The sequence below is a fragment of the Lytechinus pictus genome, chromosome 11 (assembly GCF_037042905.1).
Source record: "Lytechinus pictus isolate F3 Inbred chromosome 11, Lp3.0, whole genome shotgun sequence".
Taxonomy (NCBI): Eukaryota; Metazoa; Echinodermata; class Echinoidea; order Temnopleuroida; family Toxopneustidae; genus Lytechinus; species Lytechinus pictus.
Genome location: NC_087255.1, coordinates 17,907,453 through 17,930,405, shown reverse-complemented (window position 1 = coordinate 17,930,405; position 22,953 = coordinate 17,907,453). Strand labels below are relative to the sequence as shown.

Sequence of the window (22,953 nt, the reverse complement as noted above, 5' to 3'; positions counted from 1 at the left end):
GGATAATGGGAGTCACAACTACTCAACCATTTGAGATTTCAAATAGTGTCTGAATGAACTTAGTTTCAAATAGTCCTCACTATCCTACACTGTATACCATGTCCATTTTTTATTTGAACCTTTCACTCTTCTGGTTTTATCGTTTTCTCCTTTTACACAAATTAATCTTTAACCACGGTTGGATTCCCCTTTATTGCTGTTTAATTAATATTTGTGGACAGTTCTTTTCTGGGAACAATGGACAAATAATAGTAAGAGCAAATTCTATACGTGTACATGTACTACTAGCATTTTGTATATACACCTCATTAATAGCATTTTTATAATAAAAAATAAGTTGAATTATCACCTGCTGTTCATTGATTGTCATCGTTGATGAAATGTACATGTTTATAAAAATAAAAAATAAATATTTCAATTGAGGGAAGAATTCTGGAGTTGTCAAACTCATCAAACAAGATTCCAATGGGTACCGATATGTATATGGGGGCTAAACTACATGTTTCTCGACACAATTAAAAATAAATCATAGCACCTATTTTTTATCTACACAATGAGTTGAAAAGCAAAAGATGTACATACAAATTAATATCTTGGTATATCCTCTATGATTACCCATTTTTACGGATTAAAAAAATGATTTATGGTAGTTTTTTATTATGATTTATACAAATTTACTATGAAAGACATTTCTAGAAAGCTACTGTTTTTAAAATCATAAAAAAGACCCTGTCATTTTTTTCATTTTATTTTTTAGTGTCTTGGATAATATGAAATTTTCACCTTTAATTCTTAAAGGAGAATGAAACCCTTAAAACCAGCTGAATCCATATCAAAGAGAAAAATCAAAGAAACATATTGTTGAAAGTTTGAGGAAGATTGAATGAATAATAAGAAAGTTATGAGCATTTGAATATTGAGATCACTAATGCCATGTAGATCGTCCCATTGGCAATGCGAGTTATGCGACCAAGATCTGTGATGTCACACACGTACAACTCCCTCATTACTTTAGTACTTATTTCACTTATATTCTCACTTTTATAGAGTCTATCACAAGGTGAGGTGTTCTCTTTATGAGAGGACAAATACAGAGGTTTCACAACATTATATCATTGATGAATCGTTTGTCATATGATTAGAATGAGCAAAAAGAGATGTTTTGGGGTATATTTTCAGTGTCCAAAAGGGGAGAGTTGTTCATCTGTGACTTCATAGATCTTGGTCGCATTGCCAATCGGAGGATCTCCATAGCATTAGTGATCTCGACATTCAAATGCTCATAACTCTTCTATTGCTAGTTCTATTTTACTCAAACTTTTGTTGATCTTATTCTTTGATTTTTCTGCTTTCGCAAAAGCTAACTTGCTCCAAGAGTTTCATTCTCCTTTAAGAGATATAATAAACAAAAACTATAGCTCTCTTTTTTGCAAATCATATGATTTGCTTTAGGGAAGACTTGACAAATATCGATTACACAGATAATTCACTTCATTCAATTACAAGTATTGTTATACTTTCACAAATACTTATTCAAGCATTATAATGCCATTCGTTGGAATAATCAAACAGAAGATTAATATGGATATTATCAATTACAGATCAGGAAAACAAACATAAATAAGACCAAAGAATAGACATCACTTGAAGTGACCAGAAATTAGAATTTTGCTGTATCCATGAAACCAGTATTCTTGATTTAAAAAAAAAAAATAATAATCATGTGAGCAAAAAAAAAAAAAATTATGTGAGCAAATTAATTCATTCTCAAATAACTTCAACTCTGGTACAACGTTCTTTCTAAAAAAATATTCAATGAAATTTTAGATTTCTGACAGAAGAAATTTGATATCCCTCCCTCGCCCGTGAACATATAAGTTGACATATTTCATTCTATGAAAATGACTTAAGAAGTATATATTTAATCTAATCTTGACTATTGTAACTAGTAATTAGCACATTTGTGTACTTTAAGGCACTGTTTCACAATTGTTTATAGTTTCGGACGACTTTACGACCGATGACCTTTTCTGGAGTCAAATGAGATACCCCAAATATCAAGTTTGAATATGTAAGCGAGAGGACATTTCGTTAAACCAGAATCTAAACTAAAACAAATACTGAATTTTCCATCTAGATCAGATGAAAGAAGGAGAAATTATCACCAGTCACGTGCAAAGTTGTGCATAATTTACAAAGAGCTTTATGAAACACTTCTAGGTTTTATAATCCTGGTGGGTGGTTCATAAGATTGTTTGTAACTTACGAGCGACTTTACGAACGACTGATGATCCTTTGTTACGTACTAAATCATCGACACTTTGGTGTATACCATTTACCACAAGAAAGGATCACCAGTCCTTCTTAACTTATGAACAGCTTTATGAAACGGCCTCCCAGGTTTTTTAATTCTGGTGGGTGTTAAAAAAATCTGTTTGTAAGTTATGAGTGACTTTACGAACGACTGTTGATCCTTTCTTAAGAGCTAAAAAATCAACATTAACGAAAATTTGGTGCGCATACTAGTTTACGTCAAGAAAGGAACACCAGACGTTCGTAAAGTCGCTCCTAACTTACAAATAGCTTTATGAAACATCCGCTTGGTACGAGCTGCATTGGATGATAAATGAAATAGGAAGCATATATTCACGGTAAAGATTATCGGATTGGTTTGAGCCTTGAGAGAGACCTCTTGACGTTGAGCATGGGTTGTTTGATCTTGGGCTTGGCGGGGAAGAGTTCTGCCTCGCTTGCACTGGTTGGTAGACGGCGGTGGTAGATGTCAGGATACGCCTTCTGGAACTAAATAGGCACAGATTTAAGAGAATTAGTTTAAGGTTTACTTGGTACTGTAAATGTGTACTGAGCACTAATAATGTTTTCATCATCTCAGCTTTATTTGTAAAGTAGGAGTAATCAGAGAATTAACAGATGGAACAGTCGGGATTTAAGTGATGTTTGTCTGTTTCCACATTCTTCAAGTTTAAAGTAAGGACACATGGTGGTTTCTCATAAATGCACAATATACAACCTAAAATATTTTCTGTGAGTATCAACTATATCATATTTGGGAATTCAAATAAACAAAAAACGTAAAAACATTAAAGTAGATGAAGTTGAAATAGAACAAAGGCAGTGTACACAGTTTCTAGGTGTGTATGTTAATCAGAATCTAGACTGGAGTGATCATGTCACTCACATTGTTACCAACATTTCTAGAAATATTGGTGTATTATATAGGGTAAAAACATTTGTTAATGATAGGATATTATTGATGATATCAATACTCTTGTATTGCCACACATTTCATATTGCAATGTTCTTTGGGCTACATCTAAAGTGTCAACTACCAATATTTCTCCTGCAAAAGAAAGCAGTTCGCATATGTACTGGGTCTGGTTACAGAGACCATACAAATCCCTTATTTGTAAAGCTGAAGTGCTTGAAGGTAGAAGATATAAATTTTTTGCAAACTGCCTTGTTTATGTTTCGTTTTAATGCCAATATGCTCCCTGACTCATTTTCTTCAATGTTTCAGCCTAACAGCACTGTCCATTCATATAGCACAAGACAGTCATCGAACATACATTTGGTTAATCCCCGCACCGCATTAGCTCATAAATCATTCAGACACCGTGGTTCAGATGTTTGGAATTCTCTTCCACATAATATTCGAAATTTGAAAACCTCACATTCTTTTAAATTGGCTGTAAAGCATAACCTCCTTTCAAAATTACAGAATCTGTAAAGTGCTAGTAACGTATACATGTAAGTAATTTTGTTTTCTTTCTTTCTTTTCTTCGTAACTGAAGATTAAGAATTTAACTTTGTTGAATAACAATTACCATATATTCATAACAACTTGAAACTTAATTGTTATATCTTGGCAGTCTATCACTTTTATATTCTTCTCTTTCTTTCCTCTCTTCCTTATTCTTACATTTTTATTTTGTTTTCTTGGATGCAAAACCAGTTTAAAGGTGCTTCAACCAGTCAAGCTTTTAGCTTATGTTGTAACACCTTTGTATGTTCATTATGTACTTGTGTTTTATATATATTTATATATTATCTGTGTATTCTTTTACATTGTACATTGTGAACATGTATGAATAAATAAATAAATACATGTATCAAGCTTGAATGCATACAATATAGAATATATTTCGTGTGAGTGCTCCTGCAGAACACTGATACAGCAAGTTCAGTCCACACAAAAAACCAGAGGCCCATTTGCTAAAGGATTTACAAATATTGGAACATTGCCTTTATGAAAACTATACCATTATGCTGCCCAACTTTGGCAAAAGGAAGCAAGTGACACATCAGTCAAATATGAGTTATTGTTGTTTCTGAATCACCCATTGTACGTTGCATGTTCAGGCAAAATTTGGGGAAGAAATTATCATTCTATGGAAAGATATTGAAGAAAATATGCTGTTAAATTGCATTGAAGCCTATGTAAATGACGAACACACATTGCTCATTACCGCAAATGATACTTTGGGAACTTGCTTCCTTTTGCCAAAGTACGGCAGTATGGTAACTACTATGGTAACAGGGCTTCATTCAAAATCACTGTTTCCATTGTAGTTACAATAATGGTAAAGTTACCATAATTTCAAATATTTATGAAACAGGCCACATGAAAGTTGGGTGGTGTTTCATAAAGCTGTTCGTAAAGTTACGCACAACTTTACGCACGACTGAAACCTGTTCTTAGGCGCTAAATCAGTTACATAGGGATATCATGTAGCACAAGAAAGGGTCACCAGTCGTGCGTTAAGTCATTTGTAACTTACAAACAGCTTTATGAAACGGGCCCCTGGGGCTGTTTTAAAAAAAATAGTACAGCAAGTTTCAAGAGCATTTTCCTTTCAGCCCAACACACCAACATATATGACAGGTCTTCTATTCTAAAATATTTCCCCTCTGTCACCTTACCAGTTTGAGTTTCTTCTTCTTGTCTTTCGCCGACATTTGTCTATCTGTGATGATGTTATCGAGTAGATCTTCAATAGCCTGCTGGGAGCTGGCAGTCTTCTGTTTCTCATACTCCTCCAAGGAAACCTGGGCACAGAAACCAGCCGGTTGGATGTTCTCAACATCGGCCTCGTACTTGATCTGTAATAAATATATCAGGGCATCATTTCATAAAGACTTGTAACAACAAATTCACAATTTCTATAACAGGTTTATTATCAGCCAATCAAATTGAATGATTTCAGTAGCTTTAAACATTTGCAAATGTGTTTGAATAAGTTTTATGAAATGGGGCCCCCAGGTATAAATTGAACAAATAGTAATCGACGTACTAGTAGTACCATGCCAGTCGTGCCTGAAGCACAAGAAAGTGGGATAAATGGGAAGATAGGGACTGAACGGGGGAGACTGCTGGGATTCCTATACATAATTTAGACATATTCATATGAATAAGGATATAGGAATATTGTATATCATTGAATTGTCTCAGTACTTTGATAAGAAGCTTGAGGTTGGCAACTTTACTTCTGTGACTCGTCTGTTTTGCAAAAAAAAAATGTTATGAGCATGCACTAGACAAGTGAGTTGCTGTCTTGCACAAATAATGATATCTTTACCAAACGGATGTGTCGCAGAAGTTGCATCGCAAAACTGAACCTGTCTAATATTGTCAGCACAGACTTTTGGTAAAGAACCTTGTACTAAAATAAGTCACAAAGTCACGAGAATGCATGAAAGGTGCATGTATGTGTACAACATTTAATTTACGAATCTTGACAATCATAGGAAGAAGCGTGGTTGCTATTATGGGACTATAGTATTTCAAGGTGAGTAGGCTTGATTCATCTTTCATTTGACCATACAGCTTTGTGAATAGTTAACTTTACCTGGCTTCGTTTGAGGTAGGTGAGTCTCTCTTCGATGTCTGTTCTCAATTCTTGAGGGATGTTGAAGAGTGTTGTGTGGTTGTCAAGGAGATAAGCAACAATCTTCTTTGCCAGACACTCATCAAGATCAACCTCCTCCACGCAGCAAAGGATAGAGCGGGTGAACGTCTCCAGTAGCTTTTAGGAAGAAATGACACAATCAATATGAGAGTGTGAAGCTTCGATAAGAATGGACTCAATTCAGTGTTATATAGTCAGTAATGAAAACTATTATTTTTACCATGGTTTGAGTCAAGCAACCATCATCATGCAATGTAAACTGGATGAAGAATAGTGACTCACCTCACCCCTCTTCATTTCATAAATTACAATTATGCTCAGCAGAGATTTGAATACTTGCCAACCCTGAAACCCAAGAAAATATGAAATGGTACATACATGTATGTATTAAGACAGAGGCTGAAAATTGGGGGATTGCAGAGCTCCTAAACGTAAGTAAAGAGAGTTGTTGTTTTTTCTTAAATAGGGACAGAGTTGTTGATGTGGCTTTCTCTTTCACTGACAACCAGGACTGTTCCTATCCAAATAGAGACAGATGGCAGGTATGAATTAACATAATGATTGTCATAAACTTATTAGAGATTTTTTTTCTTTTCATTCAAAAATGTTAATGTCCACATCTAGAGTTGGGAACATGAATAGGAAAAGGATAATTAAAGGTGCTTTAATAGATAGCCCACTTACAAGCTCCCTGGTAGACATGTTGGTGCACAGCGACAGTTCCTTGTTGTGCTCCATCTTGCTCATGAGCCTCAGTAGGAGGTGTAGCGCCCTCCGTTGGGCCGCAGGAAGCAGTAGAAGGCACAGTCTGAGGGCTTCCTGGCAGTAGGACTTGTCTTCACTCAGGTAAAGACCTGTCACAGAAACAAAAACAATGCCATTTAATATCCATTCTCTGGGAAAAGAGAAAAACAGGGATTCATTAAAAGGGCATCGCATAAAGCAATTTTCGGGACAGTATAAAGACCTACACAAGTGTGAGAAAATAGCTGAATTTACAAATGCTCCTTTACTTATGTTCAGTCAAAGTACACAAAAGCTGAAATAAGCTGAAAATGGTAAAGAAAAAAAAATAGCTGAAATCAGCTAAAAAGCTGAACTCTCAGTCTCACACCCCTGTATAAAGTGGTGCTAAAAAGTTAGTGAACCCCACCAGAAGATGAACATATTTCAAGTGTTCAAGTTCTGTCATGGTTTAGATATTTAATGGTGAAGTCAGGTGATAACATAAATACATTCAATAAAGTTTGTTTCTTTGGGCTTGCTAACCATTGCAGTGCTGTTGTCTCCATTCAACATGCACTCAGCGTAAAGAGTGCATTTTCTGGTGGGGTTCACTATTACTTTTTAGCTCCACTGTATACCAAACCAATGATGATTTTCTTCAAAAGGTAATCTGGGTCAAGCAATACAAAGGATGAAATGAGAGTAACCAATCAAAATCATTGTTGCATGCGCACCCTGTTCACTACAACCACTATCCACCAATCAGAATGATCGTTTGAGCGTTGCACAATTGAATGCAAATTTTTGTGTTACATGTATTCATGGGGCTATAAAATTCATCTTTGCGATATGATGATAGATGACAGATAAAAATTTGACAGGGAAAAACTTTAGACACTGAGCTAAACCACCCCTTCTTTTCTACAAATGTAGAATCTAACCAATTTTCACTGCAAGATGAATTTCAAAATTTATTACTATACCAATACCAACCCAGATACCTGTTTCTGACTCTTACTCATGATGTGAAATGCAAATACAATGACGTAGCTCTATGCTTGAGAATATGCCTAGGCTATAGCTTAATCACTTGCAAAGCTAAGGCTTCATACATGAACACGTTTGACTTTGGGTACACACTGATACGATTACTTTTAACAACACATGTACTCTTGCCATCTATTATAATACAGAATGAGTGAATGTACAATACAATGCATTATTAGCAACACCAAGGGAAGTAATCTATTTGAATTCTACAAGTGAAGCTTACACAAAGGTATCTGCATTTCTTATATTTCATACAAAGAAGAAAGACTACCAATGCAAAGATTTGAAACATGAAAAGAATTCACTTTTAAATAAACGTACAATAGTGCATGATAGAAAATGCAAAATGAAGGCACACATACAGTTTACATGTAGCAATACTAAAACTCATTGCAAGTATACAACTAAATGTATGCAAGATTAATGTGACTATATTTGTACTGTATATCTTATGAGTGTCATAATACTGACTACAGATCAAGGGTATACAAATAGAAGGTACAAAACAGTGATTTCGGAGGGTGAATAATGTTTTAGAATTTAATACGAGGCAAATAATTCATTACTGGAATTGTGTGTCATTACGCTCATATATTGGCAAGTTTGATATTTCCAATAAACAAAGGAAGATTTATCATGAAAGGGGACATTTTAAAAGCTATCTTTAATATTTATTTCAGTGCCAACTTACATCCTTCTGTATGTAATTTTTTTTTTTTTACCTTACTATTATTTCCATTTTGCAGTGAATGAAGGGACAATTTCTTACTTCTTACATTTTCAGGCACTAAATAAATATTCTAAAGACATCAAATAAAATTTCAGCTTTGACAGAAAGTACAAATACATAATGAATGATGCACCTATCTATGTAAGAATAGGATAAAAAAAATTAATATAGAAATGTATATAATTATAAAAAGTATAAAATCTTGTAAACTGCATTAATATTAATAGAACAAGGAATTTAAGACCACCACGGCAAGGCGATTAACTTTGAAGGTGAAAACACAGCAAATACATATTCTTAAATGATGATTTGATGAAAATTTCATTCTTGGGGATGAATACAAGTTGGAAACATGAAACCTATAAACAGATAGATCGTGAAGTACAATGAGGCAAATAATATACACATTGTAATACATTAAACAGGAACATAATATGCAGCTCTTTTTTAAATTAGTATTGCATTTAATGATGCAGTCACATTTCTCTTTAATACAGCGAGTAAAAAACTGCCGTTTTTGTAATTTGTGTGCGGTCACCATAGGGGAAATATGACTGCACTCACTGCGGCATAACCAACCAGCAACAAATATTTCCCTACCTAATAGATGATGAATCATATCCAATCAAAATACTCATGATTTTATTTTTCAAAGCTTAATCAGATGGTACATATACATGTAAGTATACAAAATATGATAGAGAAATAATGGACATGCACCTATTGATGTTAGTTGTGAGGTATTACCAAAGTGTGATCACTACCAAACTGTGGTATCATGCTTTCAAAGTCTAGTTACATGCATGCTTCTTAATATCCAAGCAAAAAAAATGTTTATTTTTATTTCAGGGGCTACTTTTCACGACCTACATGTACTGCAAAAATCTGCATTATGGGTTAAGCTTTAACATTGCAATGAATGGGGATATTCTTGGAGTCTATTTTATCATTATTTTTTAGGGCTCTTTCAAGCATTTCTGGGGTGAAATTGCCCCAAGCCTCCGTATATATTTCCGTTCTTAACAATCAAAGTCAAAGAGAGAAACCTGTCCAGCTCAAGAGTATCTTTGATGGTAGTCACATCAGTGAAACCGACTACAGACTGACAAAAGCTTTTACAATATTACCAATGACATACCATCGGTTGGTTTGAAGCTGGTGTGACAGGGTGTAGTATTGGGATAGGGCTCGTGCTCAATTTAAACCAGTATCAGAGGCAATGGACAAAAATGACATCAGCAATGTGGTATGGTATTGTTATCAATGTGCATGGGTTAGTTGTGACGGACAATGCGAGTTAGTAGACTGCAAGCATGTAGACGATACAAACCAGTGCTGGCCGCACAGAAGCGTTGTTTGCCTAACAGAGCTCTAACAGTATTAAAGCCCAGTCACATCTTTCGGATTGTGAAGTCAAAACATTTATTTCAATGTGTAAATAATGCATTGTTGTAACACTAGGCAGTGCTGCCACATTATCGGTTGTAACAGGGCCTCTGTTTAATAGCGCTAACAACATTTCTGTGCGGTCAGTTCTGAGAGTTAATAATTGGAAATTAGAGTTCTTTTCTGATCAATAAAGTGGCCTCCTAATATGCAGCTGACATGTAGCATATTGAGCATTTGTGCCTTCCAGGTTCTGTATTAATGCTATTCCCTTTTCTACATTTCTGTTTATATTTTGCCAAGTTGTGGATGATGGCTATTCAAATAATTCAATACAAAATTTCATAATTGCGCATAGGTGTGTGACTGCATGGGCAAATGAAATGTACTTCATAAGAAGCAAACATAGAGATGCATTTCAAAATGATCAGTTCTGCATTCTTGCTCATGTACATACTCAAGTGCAACCTTGAAAGAAAACCCTCACAGCAAAAAGTGCAATGACCCCCACTTACCCCATGTGCAAAATAGTTTGTGCTTTTTATAAGAAGCCACAAGAGGGAGCTAGACTTACTTGAGATGCTCGCAACACTTCCATGTCGCTGGAGGATTTTATGAGATATCGGCTCTATATTCTCATAAGGGGTCGAAGTTGGAATGTCCGATGTACTCCTACGAGAGTACACTGACCCCATGATAGCTGATGGCATACCAGTAGGGGTGATCGAACTTTGGGTAGGCAGGGTCATCAAACTTTGATGGGTGGGTATTTCTGAGTAAGATAGAGTTGCTCTGAGTGGGGCAGGGTATGGAGGACTGATGCGGTTTGGGTGGTGTTGGGTGTCGGGGGTAATGTTCTGGGTGCTGGAGTGGAAGCCTTGGGTAATTACCGGCTCGATTGGGGACGATGTGTAGACGGGGTATGAAGGAGGCGGGGCTAGGCCAGGAGAGATGATCCGATGACTGCTAGTCACATGATCTTTGCCTGTCTTGGCCGGGTTCTCCGCTGGACGATTAACCTCGTCGTTGAGCCCAGCCTGAGAGGGCGATTTCTTCTTGACCAGTTTACTGAATAGCTCGGTGGCGGAGCCGAACCTCTTGGAGGCGAAGAGTCCTCCCGTTCTTGATCGGGTGGCGATCCCACGCTTCCCAGCATCTTGGATGTTGGTCAGGGAGCTGCACTTCCTGCGTACAAGGTCTGGTGAGATGGACTGTGTCTTGTCATACTGAGACTGATCACTGACTGAACTCACCTCTGCTGCTAGGTGTCTAGGAGGTGGAGCGGGTGGCATGTTGGCAAAGCCATAGTCATCATCCTTGTTACTGACCCTCTGCGGATTCGACCTCGCAGCCCGACCATGGTGATAATTCAAATTACCTTGAGGCAGATCATTGTTACATGTACTTCCAATAACATCAACGCTGCCAAACTGTTTGTTCAACCCCGTCCTGGGTCTCTTGTTCTGCTTGGGCGGAAGATGCGGTGTCTCATTCCGTAGCATTCCATCCACAAGTCCAAAGCTGGTGCTACGTCGCACGGCGCGGCTCTTCCTCGCCTGCGGATTCTTCCTCTCCATGTTCGGCGTGTTGGTCGATGAATGCTTCCCTCCCATGGTCATGTTCAACATGAGCGTCTCCACGGACTGAAACGAAGTGAGCCCTCCGTGGACACCTGTAAAGACAGTGACGCCCTCTTGCCCGGGAATAATGCCCCGATCCCTGCATTCCATACTGACTGTTGTGTGTTATTGATGATAGGGGTACACCATGAAAAAAAGGGGATGAGGGGAAAAGATGGAAAAGAAAGAGGGGGAAATGAATTAGTTTCTTTACTTTGTGGAATATGGGGAAAGAAATTAGAAAGCATGAGTACGGGATACATGAAAAGCATGCAAGCAAAGAAAAAATAAACAGCAAATAATAGTTCCCAAAAACATCAGAAATCCAATAATCTCATATAAATAACAAAGAACAAAAGATTCCATTGACCCCATACAAAAAAAGATTCTACTGTATCATTATCAGCAGTATTTCCCATCTTAATAATTCTAAGAGTGTTTATCATAAACATTACACATTATAAAAGTATTATATATATTTCTTTACATATTTATATGATCCTATACAGTAGATTATAATTAATATATTATACTGTATGTTGCATACTTGATTTACATTATTATTTGTCATGTGCATCATATTAAGAAGGTACATGTTATATAATTCTCCATTATTTGGGGCAGAAATGATTTTAAGGTAAAATAATGGTGCATAGAAATAAACAAAGAAATAAACCAGAAGATATTGACAGAAATAGATCATCAGTAGTCTCATAGAATTGGATCCTGTTACAGGGGGGGGGGGGGGTTAGAATAAGCATTCCATAACTGTATAACGATTATCTGCCAGTATATGATGGATAAAATAAATATACTTTTCCTATAAATGTGCTTCTACCTTTTGCGACTGTTTTTCTCTCCCAGAAGAAAGAGCCTACAACTACAAGCATAAGATTAACAAGCATTTATTAATAAGCATTATTTATTGGCTGGGGTTCTTTAATTGGGTTCTAAGGGAAGGACAGGAAGGGATGGATGTACAGGTAAACAAACAAGCATGCAAGACCAAAACAAAACAAACAATACATAAGGCCAACTAGATAACTCAGATTAAATGTCAATTGTCTATACATCCTACTGCTATGTCTATTATCTGAAGCAAGATGATTTTACAAGCATTGTTTCTATCGCATGCCCCACCACTTTAAATTGTGATTTACTCAAATAATGAAATCACAGGAGTCTGAAATAAGAATGAGTCTAAGTATGACAGGCCATTTATAATTTGGTAGATTAATGATTGAAATAAAAGTTTGCATTTGTTTGGATTTGTTTTAATAACAATTTTTCCTTCAATTTTTATTCTGATATAAATTTTAAAAAATCTTCATCTTGTTTAACTTATTTTTATCATAATTGTTTTATTGTTTTTTTTTTTTTCTTCACTTTATTACCTTTTTACCTTTATAACCTGAAGTCATTTATTCACTAAAAATGTATACGTCACATGGGAGGGTGCTATCAAATACAGCAACAGCTTGAATAGTGAGCTTCATTAGATACCTCTAATGAAAGAAATGTTCCATGCACAAACCTCCAAACTTCATTTTGCCGGAATTATTTAACTAGAGCTGCAATTTTATCTATATTATGCTATGTCATGAATTCTTTATATGCATGCTAAGAACAAGACTTTGAACTAGATCACAATTCACTGTCCCACACATAGGATATGGTGTTATGTTAGTATTGAGACCTACCAAAAGCTTCAGCCACCAGGTCGTATCTGCTGTATGTAATGAGAGGCTCGGGGAGGCTCTGGAAGTAATTACTGATGGTCTTGAAGACATCTCGCTCGAAACCAGGATAACTCGGTAGCTCAGAGTCAATTTTGTTAGGCCCTGGTAGAAAAGAAAAGATAAACTTTGAATACACAAGTATCCACAATCTACAAAACAATGGATTGTAAGTAAACGTAAATGATTACAAGTGACCAATTCAGAAAGCACTGCTTCATGATTGGCAGAAAAAATAACTGAATGTAATAACAATCAATATCTTGAAACTTGGAGAAATGATAAACAAAATAAGGTGAGATAAATAATACACTGGTATTGAAAATCAACAGTGACAATTTTTTTATAACTCTCGATTTTCTGAAAGATAATACTTGTTGTATTCAGGGTCATTAGTCGTTCATAAGTTATACAGGACTTTACGCACAACATAAGATCCTTGTGCAAGACAATCACAAAATCATGTATAACTTACACCCAGTTTTATGAAATACCCCCTACGTTCTCACAACCCTTTATTCATACATACAATTAGCAAGGCATCTCATCGCAGACAGCACCCAGTGCGGTAGATCATTCTCTTTGTTGATGAGTTGGACTACTCCATTCTTATTGATGTGGGTGCAGTTGTGAATGATATCAGAGGGGACAATGACCGAGTCATCCAGTAAACCATCTAGTGTTGATAACCAGAGTAATCTCTGAAGCCTATGAGAGAAAGAAAGAGAGAGGGGTTTATTGGTTTTATTAGAATATCCACACATCGCAGCCAATTAGGCTGAATTGCATTGGATTTACAAAATATAACAATAAAATGATAACATGATATAGCAATCAAACATTATAAATATATTATTTACAAATAAAAAGACAAACACCTTGCGTAACTTGGCGGATTAAGGAAAGAATGACCAGAGTGTAGAGAAAATGGGAAAAGGAGATACATAAGAGTAGGGGAAGAGGGTGGGGGAAGATGAGGACAGAAAGAGGAGAATGAGAGTAGTAATACACAGGGAGAGAAAAGGAGAAATAGAGAGGGGAGAGGCAGTGTAAGAGAAATAGAGAGAACGAGAGAAATCATATTAATATTTTTGCAACATTTAATCAGTTCAGACAATTATCATTCCATTCACAATATGCCAAAAGCTATCCCGAGTGACTGCAAAACTAAATTATGGAATCGAAATTAGAGTTCTAAATTAATCAATATCTTCATATAAAGACAGCACTTTGAAAAACAATCGTGCCAAATCAAAACAGTCTCTTGATTTCATTTGCTTATAAAAGAACAAATGATCATTGGTAACAAGTGGGATAAAATAACAACTTGTTACTGCATGCATGTAAGGGTATAATATTAATAATATAGTGGTAAATGTTATCCCTAGAGGTCTTTTTATGGATAAAGGTTTAATATTTGGAAGCAGGGTCCCAAGCTCTCCTTTCATTTCGCGGTTATCAAATATCAATGACAAGTTATAAGTTACTTACAAATCACAGAAATTATGACATTTGATTGGCTGTTAGCAACTTTGTAAATTATTTTGCAGATTATATTCAGTTCATGAAAAGGTGCCCAGGATTATTGAAGTTTCTATCTGAAATGCCATCAAAATATAGAAAACAACTTTTATATAATGAATAATCAATCAGATGAAAATGCTTAAAATGTTAAATTAATCAGAAGACAGAATATAATCTGTTATTGGGTTTATTAATGAATAAAAAAAATACCCACCTATTCAGCGTTGCACTTTTCCAAACCTCTTCTACTTGCTCTCGGGTCAAAGGTCGCGCAACTAACGTACACCTCGGAACCTCCTTGACCCTGTTCACATTCTCATTATGAATCTGGACGTTCACTTTAGTGTCTCTCAAGGCTAAAGGCCTCGTGGAATGTCCATCTGCCCAGCCTCGACCATTCGGCCTACCAGTCGGCCTAGCATTTGGATCAATGTTTGTATCTCTCATAGTGAGTCTTCGAGGTGCAGGATTGGCGGCAGTGGTTGCTCCGCCGGTCCTGGGCACCGTTTTCCTTGGCTTTGGACTGGGGCTCAGGCTCTGGATGCTGCTGCGACTTGCAAGGGCTGAACGCAGCTTCTTCATGGGGGATACTGGCAAGAATCTGAAGGTTGGAAACAATGATGTGAATAATGAAGGTATAAATTAATGCAAAACTCATTTAAAGCATTTGAGTTGGTGTATGAGAAAAAAAAATGGACTCTCTGGGATGGACCCAGGTTGAAGATAAAACTTAAGAATATTTGACATTTTGAGAATCTGTATGTGTGTAAAGGTTGGAAACACTGATGTGAATAAAATAAAAATTAATTATGGTGCAACAAATTTGCTTGCAAAAATCCAACTCAGAAGGAAATCAAGAAAACAAACAGTCATAAACAAAAATAATTTGATAGACCAGTTGATTTCATTTTGCCTAAATGTATAGTTTTTTTTAACAAAGGGGTTGAAGAATAAGGCTTCTAAAATTATGAATGGTCTAAACAAAAACAAAGCAAGGGCCCACTGGCCAGTATATACATGTAGGTTGGGAGATCATTCTCATTCTTAACTTAAGCCTAATTAGTCACAATACTACAACCTCCCAACATTCAGTTAACATCACAGGAGTAATGAATAACCCTCGGTCCATAAATCTGCTTTTCCTATCAACAACTTAGCATAAGTAGGCAATACTTTCCATCAATTAGAAAGTTTGTTTGGCCATTCATCAAACAGGATGTGAGTACCATTAATTTACTACAGAAATAGACATCATATTAAGAACTCAAGACCACTAAAGCTCTGTGCTTGTTACCAGCACAACTGCCGGTAAAGCCACTTGAATTGCGCAATCAAGGATGTGATTCTCAAAGCAGTAACTGCCATAATGAATTTGAAAGAAAACAAAATTATTTTATGGAAGCTTTGGAAGCTTTTGGAAGCTTTTTACAAGCTTGTCAGTTTCACTAAACTTCAAACTCTTCTTCCTAGGTTTGAATGAAATATTTTATATTTTTACAACTTTTTTTTTAATTCATACTCAGTCTATAACAAAAACATATACATGTACATGTATAATATTTTTTCAAAACTCCTGGTAAAGAGTCTAGTCCAAGAGAGATCATAATCACTAGAATGCTATTCAATCCAGCTTTGCCAAGGATGGGCTAATAGAATCCCTCGGTTGGGACTCCTATAGAAAGAAAGTGAATTTCTTGTGTACAACTATTGTGTCACAATTCTTTAAGAACACAATGGGAATGAACCGCTTGAAAGCACATCAATATCACTACCTGTGAAGGGGCTAAGTGTTTAGTTGGGTGTTTAGCCCTGTGGGTATTTGAGGATTTCAAAGCAGATTAAAATAACTGAGCCAGGGCCCAGGGGAAAATGCTCCCTAGACCCTAGTACAAAGCAATAAAATAGCACAGAGCAAAATGAGAAATTCACCTACTCTGGAACATCATTAAATCAAACACTGGCAATGTTGGTGAATTGTGTGAAAGAAGAAAATAAAGAAAAACATAAAAAGTATGAAAGAAATTGGAGAAGGGATAAGAAACTATTCTCTGCATCTCAAATTAGCAATTGGCTGAGTTGATTCACAACATGATAAAGCTGTATGGACTTCTCTTCAAGGCGATTAAGACTTAAGTACCAAGAATTTGTAGTTTTCTGTTTTACCTACTCCAAATATAATATTATACACCTGTAGAGACTATACAGAGCATAAAAAAATGATATTCTGAGTACTTTTGGAGTAAAAAAAGAGAATCTTGGTTATTTTTTGCATTGGTGCAAATCTGGTAGTCCCATTACCTCTATGCAGCCAATTTAAAAAGTACAGTGATTATGTGGGATTTTTTTCTTTAAATATGTAATTCATTACTTCCTTATTGTTTGTCTGATCTTTCTTTAAAATATCTTTAAAAAAACATTGCATTAGTTTGGGATTCCCTTTAAATCTGATATAAAATTCCAACTGATGGGGAATCAAAATATCATCAACAAATGAAAATGTCAAAGATAAAGATTTTGTTCCTGAAGTAAGACTAGCAATACCAGGCAGACCTTGTTCTCGCCCGAGTCTATTATAAGAAAACTCTGATTTCTCCTTTGAACCTTGACCAACGACCAGTCCAGTATAAACAAATAAAACATAAATTTTTTCTCCACATCTGACTTTTGAAACTCACTTGTATAGGTGTCCATTGTCTTCAAACGATGCTTTCTCGGTTCCGTCTCCTTTCGAGGCTTTCACCTCTTCGATAATTTTACTTTGCACAAACTTGTCGAGGAGAAGAATGACCTGTGTTCTCATGACCCAGGGGCCAAAGTTCTCACTGTTACAAAGGTAATCATGAAGCCAATCAGCAGCCTCGGTCGAGGTGAAGCAGTTGTCATAGTAACGCATCCGCCATCGATGCCTTTTGAGAGGGATGCCGGCTCGGAAGTCGCTCACGATGGAATTCCACTGGATGGTGGAGACGAATAAGAGCATATATTATGGATGTACTTTGGGATGGGGCAAGTCGGTGTTGATCATTAGCAAAAAGATGTGAACAAGTTTAGTTAGTTTTAGAAGTCTCTGCGGACAGCATTATGTCTATTAGAGATAGATAGCATATATGTAGCTACAGTACTACAAGTGCATGCAGCCACTGGGTGACTAAACGTATCCAATATGCAACAAGTTGGTTTGCTGTTTTGACAAGTTGAATCAAGCATGTGGTCTTGTCCTACTATCTTCCTATAACGAGTCAGGAGCCTTGCTTCGTGCCGTGGTACACCCACAGGTTGCATAACATAAATGAACACCTGACAACATGGGCTAAAATATTTAGTAAAAATACCAAATTTTGTCATGAATAGAAGGTCCACATTCTTTTCAAAGAAATTTTTGGTGCAAGACCAGTGAACATATAAAGCTTTGTGAACAAAATCAAACTAATTTGAGACAACTTTTCATTCTGACATCATAAATACTGTGCAGCAACCTCTAATCAGGAAGCCGGCCCCTCCCCCCCGAACGCGTGCATCATACGCGTCAGAAAATTATGACATAGACCTCTTAAGCTTTTGGTCTGGGTCTAATTCTACTTGAAAATTGAATTGTAATACCTCACATGTGTTTTCTGTGGGAATAGTTGAGAAAACGATAAAATCACTGATGTGATGTCTCTGATTCATTTTTATAATATTTCATTAATTTGAGAATATAAACTAAGACTTTGAAAATGTATGCATTTTGACAATTTTTCTGTTCAACTTCAAGTTCCCTTTGGAAGGGGGTTGCAAAATTTTGACTAGGAAAACGTAGCTAGGCCCTAGACCTAGAACTTACTTTAAATTTCAATTGCGAATAGAGGTCTATTGTGTTTGACATGAAAAAATTATGATAGAATTCATGAGAACAAAAGCTTCAGTCTCTGTTTTTGGTTGTTCCACTCAGACCAAATTCACCAAAACTAAAGCTTCGGTCTCTGTTACATGTATATTGGCCTTGGTTGTTCCACCGAACTCCGTTGGCTACATTCACCAATTACAGAGACCAAAGTTCTAACTCGATATGTACAGGGACTCAATGGCCATATGTACATGTATTAAGTTCGGATAAACCAGGGAAGTAGGAGTTGCGCAACAGCCGAAGTAAGTCACTGTTTTTTTCCCCCTTTTAAGTTTATTTTTTTCCCGTTTTGGTGCATTTCAGGCCAAAACAGAATAGTCTAATAATCTTTATTTTGGTCCTGTTCTATATATATTTTTATGAAATAAAGATAAAAATCAATGAGCCCCGTCAGCGTCGGGGGATTTTGCATTACTTAACCCCCTAATGGCGGCTGCACGATCGCGAGCCGTCTGCATGTTCTGTGTACGAGAGGAAATTTTAAAAAAAAATTTAAACTCCTTGAAACAGACGGCTGCCAGCTGTCTAGTTCCGCTGAAATGCATTGGCTTGTCTCACCAATGGCAATAGTAAAATGTCAGAAATTGTTACTTTTTAAAATAAATATCTAATCCCGGAACGACGTTTATCATGTTTATCCTGTCTTGCCATCATTTACACGATTTATGAATTCATAACCAAGACGTTTGGTAATACCATCCACATCAAAATTAAGATAAAATGGTTTTCAGGATACCAATTCGGGGAGATTAAGGCTATTTTGTCTCACTGATTTCCTGCGTAAGATAAAATATTTAAAAATGGACCTGGGGTGGTATTCTACTAGAAAATTGTCTTAACTTTTCTTGTAACTTTTCTTGTAAGTCAGCAAGATAACAGCTTGCTAAGATTCTCTTAAATTGGTATTCTGAAAATTGTCTTATCTCTGTAAGGACGTCCCCTATTTTATCTCTGACACGCCCAATATTTCATCATCAACCAATCATTAAGCTTGTTACATGCTTAGGTCAACCAATAGAAGCGTCTCTTCTGAAAAATAATGAAGCGCATTGCTGATATGAGGCGTAATTAAGGTAGTTTCCTTGCGCCCCCGACGCTTATAAATGCTTGTGCGCTTCTGTGCTAAATACACGTGGCTCTTCTCAAAGACATTTTTTCTCTGAAAAGATTTATCGTCTCGAACACCAATTTTTAATTGCTGAAAAGTCTTCCAATCCGTCGTTATAATGTCTCCTTTTGTAAAACATGATGTTCTGGCGGGATGCAGCAAGAAATAATTATTGCAGACGGACAAATATCGCATGCAACAATAAGTTACAATAGCCTCTGTATTTAATTTCTTGTATTTTCCAAGGAAGTTAACAATAACAGAACGCGAAGATAAGAGAATGTTCAGAATACCGTTTTATCTCGATATGTTTATAACGCAAAGCAAAATGGACTATGGTAGAAGACTGCGTGAAATGAAATTACCCTCCATCAAGTACAGACTGCGCAGAGGTGACATGATACAAACCTATAAAATAATTCATGGCATTGATGATGTGAATTCAATAGAGACCTATTCTTCACATCAGCTACCACTCAAGCAACGCGTGGCCACCCTTACAAGCTATTTTTGAAAAGGAGTAGACTGGCAGTGAGACAAAACACGTTCAAGGCTTCAGTGTTAGAGTGGTTAATGACTGGAACTCTTTGCCTACTGAGGTAGTCACAGCATCAACAATCAATGGCTTCAAGACAAAGTTAGACAAGTTCTGGTCTGCGTGGCATATGCCATTATGTTCACGCATGGGAATAGTGCCTTTTTCATTTCAATACATTGGCACAGCACATTGCACAAATAGCACAGACTCAGTTTTCGAACTTATCCAAGCTAGGAAGACAACAAGATAGACCTGGAAACTTGACTGCAGGAACAACTGTATTTTTCCAGTAGATGCGGTATAAAGGTATAAAAAAAAAGGGATATTTATGATGCGCCGTTTTTAACTTTACGCATATTAATTCTAGCTCTGAGTTACCTCGAGCGAAGTTCGTGCAGGCTCCACTCCACTTCACTACCGTGTAACTTACAGTTACCGGTACCAGGGTACAGTGAAGTGGAGTGGAGCCTGCACGAACTTCGCTCGAGCTCTCTGTCTGAGCTGAGTGAGAGAGTGTGTCTGACAAAGTGACATCATAAGCGCTAAGCGAAAGTTACAAGAAAATTTACAAGAAAAGATACAGGAATTTTCGGAATACAGATTTTATTGTAACTCTAAAGATAAAAGAATATTTCTCGACTTAAGTCAAGACAATTTTCAGAATACGGCCCCTGGGCCTGGCTTACGTACGAGCCGGGGCGCGGCCGGCGTGATCGCGCGAGTCAATACTCATCATGTCATGCCATGGCATTCATGGCTACATCGGCATCGCGTCGTCAATCGGTTTATAGCAAGTTATTTATTTTAAAACTGAATATTACTCACCAATTTCGTAGCCCTGAAAGGGCCGATAGTTGCCTTTGGTTTCTCCATAGTCTATGTCATTATGCCAGATCTAAAATTCCAAAGATGTCACCTCATTTTCCTTGATTTTAAGATGATATATCTGAACAACGTACGGTTCCCAGTGCAGATCATAGGCTTAGCGCTGCATGTATTGCGATCGCGTGTAAAAGTTGATTGATTGGATTTCGGACCCATTCAAAGTCTCCGCTCGTGTTTACCACACACTGATTGGCTGCATGCCCTTTCCGAATAGGACTAGACTTTTTCTCCAGTCGCTTCTTATCGGAAAGGGAATTATAAGAATTCGAAAAATAGTAATATTTTACCAGTCATGGGGAGTGAACCCCAATGAACCACTTTGTGACGTGAAAACCATAATAAAATGATTTTTCTCTATTCAATCAAAATCAACATTTTCTCGGGTGGACTTGACCACTCCCTCATTTAAGTCTTTATATCATTGTTTTGCTTAGGGCTTACTATGCCTCATGACTACTTGGGCATGTCATAGGAATAGGCCTATACATTTGCCTTATCATAATCATTTGTTTTCATTTTACACGGGATAAGCATATACTTCATAGGGGATTATCCTTCACACTTTTTTCCAACTTTCTTTAGTGTCATTTTCCTTCATGATTCCTACTAGAATTTTTTATTACAACGTATTTGTTCCATTATTATATTGAAATAAATAATCTTAACTGAAATGAAATTTTAGTTTGTCCCAGCTACTTGGTGACCCACTGTATAAAAAGCTGTCATTTGTTTAAATCAATTTTTTCTATGATATCTTTTTATGACAGCATACCAAATAAAATACATCACACAAGGCACATTCAGAATAGTTCTAACACGCCCAGGGCAGAGCTGAGGGCATACAGACCGTTTCAAATTAAGGTAACATTTGTGTGATTGTAATGCCTGAGCAAAATTATGTGTATCATAGTGATATGGATCTTTGTTATTTGATAAATCCTCCTAATCTTAAAACCATGAATGGTCTATAGAACTAGTCACTAGCAATTTTTCCTGTTAGCTAAAATAAATGACTCACTGGTCACATGATGGATTTCAGCCAATCATTTGCTTAGGATCCATATATCAGGCGCAGATCCAAAATTGGACTTAAACAACATGGTGCGAGTGTGCTTGAACGTATTTGACAAGAATAAAAAGAAAAAAAAGGTCATCGCTCATTTAACAGGGAGCACAACTAATGCATTCTACTTACTGCACAATTCCATAAAAAAATGTCTACAGGGTACCAATGCACATTTCGCCTGGTCCCCTCCCCCCACCCCCAATCCTCGCCTATACATATCACCATTTCAGGGGAAGGTAAATATTCCACACAAGACACGATGGTTTTCTTTTGATCCATTTATTGCTGTTCCATTCATCATCTTCCAGTCAAAGATAAAACATAATAACAGAAAAGAAACATATTGACATTCAAACTTCTCATTCGGTTTCACACACCTTGTATGTAAACAGTATAATCATTCTATAGAAATTCGAGGGGAAAACATTTCAATCATAGCATGCACATACTGAGCTGAATATCTACCGGGGGGGGGGGATGTCAGAAGTAATGGAAACACAATTTTCATGTTTTGGGAGAAAAATCTTGATCAAGTGACAATGAAAATTATAATACTTGAAAAATACAACTTATGACCAACAAATACCAACATTCTGAAAATATTATGCAAATTAGCAGTAGGATAATTTGCATGCTACAGATACTTGATGTATCTAATGTATTTGAAAAAAATGAGATATGAAAATATAGAAAACCTCAGAAGTTACTCACGACAGTATATTCAAACATAGAAAAGCTCTCATTAAGTAATTCTGATTAAGTATCGATCACA

General features: G+C 36.5%; 1 protein-coding gene across 2 annotated transcripts; it reads right to left on the bottom strand.

Annotated features, from left to right (window-relative positions):
• Positions 1–1,428: 1,428 nt before the first annotated feature.
• On the bottom strand, positions 1,429–21,306 carry LOC129271909 (DEP domain-containing protein 1B-like). 2 transcript variants are annotated; one of them, XR_010295167.1, is made up of 11 exons: positions 21,056–21,306; positions 17,374–17,651; positions 14,913–15,299; positions 13,704–13,882; positions 13,139–13,279; positions 10,394–11,554; positions 6,612–6,781; positions 5,868–6,044; positions 4,942–5,121; positions 2,378–2,802; positions 1,492–2,293 (listed from the first exon to the last, which is right to left on the bottom strand). XR_010295167.1 is itself a non-coding variant. In XM_064106904.1 (10 exons), exons 1-10 carry the CDS (start codon positions 21,101–21,103, stop codon positions 2,659–2,661), a joined length of 2,865 nt encoding a protein of 954 aa, XP_063962974.1. In that variant the 5' UTR covers positions 21,104–21,306; the 3' UTR covers positions 1,429–2,658. The 2 variants fall into 2 exon arrangements, 1 of the variants encoding a protein (XP_063962974.1); XM_064106904.1 differs by having other exon boundaries at positions 1,429–2,802.
• Between the last annotated feature and the right edge of the window lie 1,647 nt (positions 21,307–22,953).

Excerpts from the sequence above, each read along its gene's own strand:
- LOC129271909 (XM_064106904.1), bottom strand. The coding sequence starts at position 21,103 with ATGGAGAAACCAAAGGCAACTATCGGCCCTTTCAGGGCTACGAAATTG. Across the intron at positions 11,555-13,138 it reads CCTGGTGGCTGAAGCTTTTG|TCAGTATGGAATGCAGGGAT; the intron begins GTAGGTCTCAAT and ends AACACACAACAG. Across the intron at positions 6,782-10,393 it reads AAGTGTTGCGAGCATCTCAA|GTCTTTACCTGAGTGAAGAC; the intron begins GTAAGTCTAGCT and ends TTTCTGTGACAG.